An 8,502-nucleotide genomic window follows, 5' to 3' on the forward strand; every position below is an offset into this window, starting at 1 on the left:
TGGCAAGTATTCATCGTTCGACAAACACCGTCAATTCCTCCCTCTTGACCATCCATTCAGAGAAAACATCAAGAGCTTTACGAAAGGTGTCAAAGTGATGGACCCTAGACCGCGCTTGAGGACTGGGGCGAAGGTTCATGCTCAGATAGATGCTCTCGTGCCCAACGAAGATGATGGTTTCGTGGGATATGGTGAGCAACATATGTGGACTCATAAGTCCAGCTTGATGAGGCTCCCCTATTTTGATGACCTCCTACTACCCCATAACATTGATGTCATGCACACTGAAAAGAATATCACCGAGGCACTTTGGGCAACGCTCATGGACACTGACAAGTCTAAGGACAACCCTAAGGCTAGAGTGGACCTGGCGACGTTGTGCGATAGGCCAAACCTAAAGATGTGGCCTCCTGCAACAGGAAAGCAGTGGAGAAGGCCTAGGGCCCCCTATGTCTTGAAATCGATCAAAGGAGGGAAGTACTTCGATGGATCAAGAATTTAATGTACCCTGATGGGTATGTAGCGAATCTGAGCAGGGGAGTGAACTTACCGTCTGTTTGGTTGGAGTGCTGGAGCCAACCCGAATGGGTTCGACCCATTTTCTGGTTGTTTGGATGGAGGTTTGGGATGGGTTGGGTTCGACCCCAGGAGAATATTCCTCCAATATGCGGGTTCGATTGCTCCGTCGAAATCTGGCGGACGGAGCCGCTCCGCTCGGGTTGAGAACCCCAAACCTTATCCCTTCACCTCCCCTCCACTCGACCGCTCCATCAGACCACCGCCGCCCAGCGCCGAGCCCCGCATCTCCGCCAGGGTTGCGCAGCGCCGGCCTCGCCCAGCGCCGGCCCCGCCTGGTCCGCCGCGCCGACCCTACCTGGTCCGCCGCGCCCGAGGAGCCGCCCCGCCGCGCCCGAGGTGCCGCCCCGCCCGCCTCCAGGTCCGCCCGAGGAGCCGCCCGCCCGCCGGCCTCTGCCCTGGACCGGCGCCGCCCTCTGCCCCGGATCCCTGCAGGTGAGTACTAGTTTAGTCTTGTTCTGTTGTTACTTTTTCATAGCGATTTCATAGCGATTTCATTGATGCGATTGATGAAATGCCGAGAGGTTTCAGGGCGCTGCCCTGAAACCCGCGAGGGGGCGTCCCCCCCCTCGACCCCCCGCCCGCTGACCGGCCAGCGGGGCCGCCGTTTGCGTACAACGCCTAGATGGTTAGGAGCACCCTTTTCCTATGAATAGAAACAAACTATGGATGGTCTTTCAGTAGTATATTGTGCTCAGACTTAAATTGTAAGTAACTTTGAATCAAACTACATGAATTTTAAGACCATGTTACCTCTTATATGGAATTGGATGGGGTCTGCTTCTGAATATTTGCTTTTTACCTACCTGATCTATATTGATTGTGCTGCTGTGCTTGATTGTGCTGCTGTATGTAGATGAATAACAGGCTCAAGGCATTTGTTTTTGCTGCTGCTGCACATTGGTTGTTGTGTGTCATGGCAATTGTTGTTCGCTCTAGGAAAAGAAAACGAGTTGCAAGAAGGGAAGGGATTACTTATGCACCAATATATGAAAGGGATAGGAAGAGAATGGAATACCTCAATGACAAAATCTGGAAGGATGACACAACTTGTGTAAACATGCTGAGAATGAACAAAGCACGTTTCTTTAGGTTTTGTAAGTTGTTTAGAGATCGTGGTTTACTTGAAGATACCGTTCATATGTGTGTTGAGGAGCAAGTGGCAATGTTTTTGCATACTGTGGGGCACAATGTTAGGAATAGAGTAATTGCAACCAATTTTGGTAGATCCGGAGAAACGGTCAGTCGTTATTTTAACAAAGTACTTCATGCTATTGGTGAGCTACGAGATGATTATATTAGGCCCCCTTCATTGGACACTCCAGCTAAAATTGAAGGAGACCCAAGGTGGTATCCATACTTTAAGGTGTGAAGCTCAACCTTATGTCATATTCTAAGTTTATTTTTTGCCAAACCTAATTGACCTAATCTTGACTTCTTTGAACATCACGTAGGATTGTATAGGAGCACTTGATGGTACACATATAAGAGCCACTATTCCAAAGGAAATGCAGCATGCTTTTCGTGGTAGATACAAGCATTGTACTCAAAATGTACTGGCAGCCGTAGATTTTGACCAAAAGTTCACCTATGTGTTGGCCGGATGGGAGGGGACAGCACATGACGCACTAGTTTTACGTGATGCTTTAACACGTGAGGGTGGCCTTCGTGTGCCACAAGGTAATACAAGAACCTATGTCTTGTCCATAAATTTGTTCATCAAAATTAATAGATCATTGAGATGTAACCTAACTATGCATCATATGTTAGGTAAATATTACCTAGTTGATGCTGGATATGGAGCCAAACCAGGATTTTTACCCCCTTTTCGGGGTGTACGATACCACTTGAATGAATGGGGGAGGAATCCGGTGCAAAATGAGAAGGAATTGTTTAACCGTAGGCACTGCTCATTGAGAATCATAGTAGAGCAAGCATTTGGAGCACTAAAAAGGAGATTCAAAGTACTTGATGATGCCTCTCCTTTTTTTCCTTATGAAACTCAAGTTGATATTGTTGTTGCTTGCTGCATCATTCATAATTGGGTGATTGAAGATGGGAGTGATGAATTCAATATACCAAGTGACAACGATGAGGACACCCAGCACACCACATATGCTGGGACAGCAAGTGAGAATGCCATTATGCTAGCTTTTAGGGAAGGCCTGGCTGCCCAAATGTGGGCAGATCGTCAAAGCCATGGAAACTAGTATCAGTCAATGTAATTTGTGTTGTATTTTTTTCTTGGACAATATAATAATTGTATTTGAGGGCTGAAATTGTATTTGAGGACATATTTCTACAGATATTTGATTGCCACGTTGTTTGCTACTTTGTTTGCTACTTTGTTGGCATTATTATTTGAGGACATATATTGCATTGTTTATTTTGTAGGGGAATGGAAGCAGAGGGTAGTGCAGGGACTGGTGGACATGCTACTTGGACTTCAACTTGGTCAGCCTGCATGCTCGAATACCTTGCCAATTTAGTGGTTAATGGCACCAAGACTTCATCCACCTTCAAGATGGTTCACTACAATGGGTGTGCAAAGGCTCTTCAAGAGAAATTTAGCATTGTGCGCAGTGGTGAGCAGGTTAAGAATCACCTTAAGACATGGCAAAAGAAGTTTCGTAAAATATGTGACCTTCGTGGTTTGAGTGCTGCTGGTTGGGATGAAGATACCTTCACTATAACTCTTGATGATGAGCACTACAACAATCATATTAAGGTATTTGCTGAATTATTAGTTCTCACATATAATAATCTAATAATAGTTGCTGAATTATTAGTTGTCACATAATAGTAGTTGCTAAAAATGTACATATATTGCAGGATCACAAGTCTGATGCTGATTTTCTAAACAAGCCTATTCAACACTTTGAGGAGATGCACACAATATTTGGAAGTACCATGGCTACAGGCAAGTTTGCAAAGGACTCGGGTGTGCCTCTAGGTACACAGGAAGACAGTACAGATGACTGGGACAATGAGGTACAGAGGATGGAGGTACAGAGTGATAGGAATGCAAATGAAGACAACAATGCGGCAACTTCATCGGCTACCAAGGCCACCAATCCTAAGAAGAGGGACAAGGGCAAGAAGAGGGCCATGACTGACCAAGATCCATTGGTTGCTGCAATTAAATGGGGAAGTACCAAGTTAGCCAAGGCGATAAAGGAAGCGGGGAAACCTGACAATGATGTGCCGGATGATTTGTATGACAACTTGATGGCTATGAGTGGTAGTTTCAATTCGACTCACTTATCCTTCTACCATTCCTACTTGGTCCAACATCCTCACATAGCTAGAGCTTTCAACTCCTTGCCTTTTGAACATAAATTCAATTGGGTTGCAAAGCACATTGCTGACAACTACCCTGGGCAGTAAGGGTAAGTTGTAGTCATGGGATGGTTCTTTTGTTGGTACCATATAGAACTTTATATTTGTGGTCTAAGTAAGCTTGTGTCTTGCTATGTGGAAGCCTTGAACTTGCTATATATTGTGTAAGGCTTGAACTTGATGCATCGTGCAAGCATCAGACTTGATATTAGTGTGTAATGTGCCTATGGATATGGCCTAAGACTTTTATTTGTAATATGGCCAAGACTTTTATATGTGCCTGTTATATTATTTGAGTTTTTTACCTGTGTGCCATTATAAAATATTGAAATGACCTGTGTACCATTGAAATTTGAAAAAGTTCTCCAATACCCTCTTTGAAATTTCTTTTGCTCTTAGAGGAGAAAGTACTCTGTAACTCTTAGAGGAGAAAGTACTCTGAAAGTTGGCCCTAGTAAAAAAACTAGTAGTATTAGAGGAGAAAGTACTCTGTACTCTACATGTAACTCTTATATGACTAGGAAAAACTACACATGATGGGGAAAGTTGGTCCTAGTAAAAAAACTAGTAGTATTAGAGGAGAAAGTACTCTGTACTCTACATGTAACTCTTATATGACTAGGAAAAACTACACATGATGGGTTATGGTGGCCTGGTGGGACATGTCTGAGTGGGTGCGAGTTGGTTGTTGCTATCTTTTCATAGGTTTGGGCTTGACTAACTCCTATGAGGTCTCTTAAAAGTAAATAAACTAGTGGGATAAGATGGATAAGTACTCTGAAAGTTGGCCCTAGTAAAAAAAAACTAGTAGTATTAGAGGAGAAAGTACTCTGTACTCTACATGTAACTCTTATATGACTAGGAAAAACTACACATGATGGGTTATGGTGGCCTGGTGGGACATGTCTGAGTGGGTGCGAGTTGGTTGTTGCTATCTTTTCATAGGTTTGGGCTTGACCAACTCCTATGAGGTCTCTTAAAAGTAAATAAACTAGTGGGATAAGATGGATAAGTACTCTGAAAGTTGGCCCTAGTAAAAAAAAACTAGTAGTATTAGAGGAGAAAGTACTCTGTACTCTACATGTAACTCTTATATGACTAGGAAAAACTACACATGATGGGTTATGGTGGCCTGGTGGGACATGTCTGAGTGGGTGCGAGTTGGTTGTTGCTATCTTTTCATAGGTTTGGGCTTGACCAACTCCTATGAGGTCTCTTAAAAGTAAATAAACTAGTGGGATAAGATGGATAAGTACTCTGAAAGTTGACCCTAGTAAAAAAAACTAGTAGTATTAGAGGAGAAAGTACTCTGTACTCTACATGTAACTCTTAGATGACTAGGAAAAACCTCACCATTTCAGTGCAAAGGTGACCATATGCAGGTTCTGTTTGAATCCATCCAACCAAACAGAAAATGGGATGGATCCGACCCCATCTCAATCCTCCAACCAAACAGAAGACGGATCGAACCCATTCTCGCAACCAAACAAAACAAGGGTTGGAGCCGTCCCCAAAACATGGGTTGGAGCCACTCCAACCCACTGATCCCACAACCAAACAGACGGTTAGAGACTCTGTGAGTCAACGGGATGAAGAGTCATGACTATCACATATGGATTGAGCGGATACTTCCGTCGATGGTTCGAGGCTATGTCCCTGAGCATGTCTGGCTAGTGCTGGCAAAGTTGAGCTACTTCTTTCACCAGCTTTGTGCCAAGGAGCTATCTTCGACCATCATTATAGAATTGGAAACTATGGCACCTGAGTTGGTATGTGAGCTTGAGAAGATCTTTCTACCTGGCTTCTTCTTGCCGATGCAGCATCTGATTGTGCACCTCCCGACCGAGGCATGGTTGGGGGGCCGTGCAGGCCCGTTGGTGCTATCTAATCGAGCGATGTCTAAAGACTCTTCGCAAGAAATGTACAAATAAAGCCAGAATTGAGGCTTCCATTGCAGAGGCAAGCATTCGGGAGGAGGTTGCAAACTTCATGACATCCTACTACAAGCCGAACCTTCCTAGCAAGCATAATCCACCCCCTCGTTACAATGCTGGCGAAGTTGAATCGACCCTCAGCCTTTTCAAATGCCAACTAGGCAGCGCAAGTGGATCGACCCCCAAGAGATTGGATCCAGAAGAGTGGCGTAGAATCACGCTATATGTGTTCACCAACCTTGTCGAGGTTGCACCACTCATTAAGTAAGTTCTCAACGAACTTGTTTCAATACGATGTCACTATTCTGTATCGAACCCCATTGATTCTCTTTGGTACAGGGAATTTGTTCGTAAAGAGTGGCATCAATCAAGGGATCCTACCCCGCACGAACATGATACCCTTCTTTCAGAGGGTGCGGGAGCTGGGAGGCCTGATTTCATTTCTTGGTTCAAACAAAAGGTCGTACGTTCGACGATATTCCTTAGTAGCTCGTACGTTCCAATAGTATAACGATGTATCATGCTTGAGCTTGCAGGCGCAAACCAATGCATCCATGAGTGACGAGTTGAGACAGGTTGCAAACGGCTTCAAGTTAAGGGTGAAGTCATATACCGGTTATGACGTGAACGGATATCGCTTCCACACGTCAAGACACGAGCAGACTTGGCCCGGTCGGAAAACCACCAACAGCCAAGTTTTTACGCCGGGCACTAATGGCGTCGAATACTATAGAATAATTGAGGAGATCTATGAACTTGAATATGAGGGTCGGGTACCTCTTACTCCTGTCATATTCAAGTTCCACTGGTTTGATCCTGGATGAACGAGACGGACCCCTCATCTTGGGCTAGTCGAGATTAGGCATGATTTCGTCTATAAAGGAAAATATGTCTATATTGTGGCTCAACAGGCCGTGCAGGTGTATCATACGCCATACGCGTACCAAGACAAAGACCATCTTAAGGGTTGGTCTATTGTGCACCAGGTATCTTCACACGGTAAACTACCTGTTCCAAACGATGAAGATTACACCTTCGACATAAACACATATGATGGAGAGTTCTATCAAGTAGATGGGCTACAAGGGAGCTTTGAGATAGTCTTACCTGGTGTGACGACCGCCATGGAAGTAGACAATGAAATGGTTGATGACGAGGACCCTGGAGATGTAGTGCTAAATCCGAAGGACATTCAAATGCTTGAGCGATTCCATTTAGGCAAAGACAATGAAGAAGACACAGAACCTTCGGATAGTGTTGCCCATTTGGACAATTTTGACAGTGATGATGAGACCTATGACCCCAATCATGGAGATTATTCCTAAACCATGTAACACTATGTTTTTTATTAAATTTTGTTATATTTATTCATTTTGAACTATTTGACATGTATGTACTAACACTTGTTGTTCATTCTTTGTACATTGCAGGTGACAGAACAAAGATGGTGGGCAACCGTTCACCGAGGCAGGTGCTCTCGGTGTACTAGAGGCTACGCCCTCCTGATGGAGGCAAGGGGACGTCTTCGCCCCCAGTGGCGAGAGCAGGCCTGGGTCGCCCCAGCATGGGGAGGGAGAGGGGGAGGGGCCGGGGTTGCCCTAGGAGGGACCCGCCTCCTCTCCCAGCTCTCGACCAGCCGAAGGACCCGTCTCCTACCTCGAAGGACCACGTGGCGGCCACGGGCACGACCACAGACACTCCGTCGAGGGACGAGGGGACTCAGCAGATGGAGGATAGTTCTACTTAGTCAGCTCCCTACCTGCGAGGTCCCACAAGCCTTCCTCTGGTTCCGCTTCCTGACCGACGCCCACTGGTTCGTCCTGTGGGAAGAAGGTAAGTAACTATAGATGTTATCACTAGTACTTCATATGATACGTTAAAAATCAAAAGAGAAACTGATAATTTTTCTTAATCACTTATGTAGGGGCTGGCTAGTTTTGTCGATGCTCTTGACCCCCCACGCACCCCCGCTACCGTCCTGGGATGTCTGTGTAGGAAACACTTCCCCGGCCTTGTGGACTTGAAAGAGGGGAGGTGGGAGCCGGCCTGGTCATGGGACAGGTACAAGCTCGGCTCAGATGATGAGCAGGACAACAAGCAAGAGCGGGTTTTGGCAGACTTTTGGGTAAGTGTCTCACAACATAGCTCAATACATCTCCTCCATTGGTTAAGTCTTTTATTGAAATAATGAACGGATACATCGTGTTTGTATGTAGAGGTACTTCAAGGCCGAAGAAGGTCGAGAGACCTTGGCAGATCAGATGACACACAGAGCCTGTAAGAAGTACATCGGCGACATGATTCACGAGGCGCGACTCTAGGCCCACGTCGACTACTACAGGTCCATCAAGAAAGAGCCCCTCAACAAAACCGGCGCAAGAAAGGTGGCGCTGACCAAGGAGCAGTACCTTCAGGTAGGTGAATAATATTGATTCGTTTTGAGATTTAGTAGGTCTAGAATTGATCTTCTTATATGTCAAACACTTGATGATGTGTAGGTGCCGGCCTCGTGGTGCATGTCGCATAGATCGGCATGGTCGAGGATCGTGGATAGGTACCTTGACCCGGCGTACATCGCAAAGCACGAGCAAGGCAAGCGGAAGCGGGCACTGAGGACTGGTCCAACTCACCACCAAGGCAGCCACAACCTCCC

General features: G+C 45.7%; 2 protein-coding genes across 2 annotated transcripts; both read left to right on the plus strand.

Annotated features, from left to right (window-relative positions):
* The first annotated feature begins 549 nt into the window (after positions 1-549).
* Positions 550-4,190, plus strand: LOC136517223 (uncharacterized). The gene is made up of 3 exons (XM_066510753.1): positions 550-1,011; positions 2,971-3,304; positions 3,409-4,190. The coding sequence occupies exons 2-3, from the start codon at positions 2,975-2,977 to the stop codon at positions 3,961-3,963; spliced, it is 885 nt and encodes a 294-aa protein (XP_066366850.1). The 5' UTR covers positions 550-1,011; positions 2,971-2,974; the 3' UTR covers positions 3,964-4,190.
* On the plus strand, positions 1,018-2,963 carry LOC136517222 (protein ALP1-like). The gene is made up of 3 exons (XM_066510752.1): positions 1,018-1,942; positions 2,031-2,256; positions 2,347-2,963. The coding sequence occupies exons 1-3, from the start codon at positions 1,433-1,435 to the stop codon at positions 2,784-2,786; spliced, it is 1,176 nt and encodes a 391-aa protein (XP_066366849.1). The 5' UTR covers positions 1,018-1,432; the 3' UTR covers positions 2,787-2,963.
* Positions 4,191-8,502: the final 4,312 nt, after the last annotated feature.

Source organism: Miscanthus floridulus, chromosome 17 (assembly GCF_019320115.1).
Source record: "Miscanthus floridulus cultivar M001 chromosome 17, ASM1932011v1, whole genome shotgun sequence".
Lineage (NCBI taxonomy): Eukaryota > Viridiplantae > Streptophyta > Magnoliopsida > Poales > Poaceae > Miscanthus > Miscanthus floridulus.

Excerpts from the sequence above, each read along its gene's own strand:
- LOC136517222 (XM_066510752.1), top strand. The coding sequence starts at position 1,433 with ATGAATAACAGGCTCAAGGCATTTGTTTTTGCTGCTGCTGCACATTGG. Across the intron at positions 1,943-2,030 it reads GGTGGTATCCATACTTTAAG|GATTGTATAGGAGCACTTGA; the intron begins GTGTGAAGCTCA and ends AACATCACGTAG. Across the intron at positions 2,257-2,346 it reads TGGCCTTCGTGTGCCACAAG|GTAAATATTACCTAGTTGAT; the intron begins GTAATACAAGAA and ends ATCATATGTTAG.
- LOC136517223 (XM_066510753.1), top strand. The coding sequence starts at position 2,975 with ATGGAAGCAGAGGGTAGTGCAGGGACTGGTGGACATGCTACTTGGACT. Across the intron at positions 3,305-3,408 it reads ACTACAACAATCATATTAAG|GATCACAAGTCTGATGCTGA; the intron begins GTATTTGCTGAA and ends CATATATTGCAG.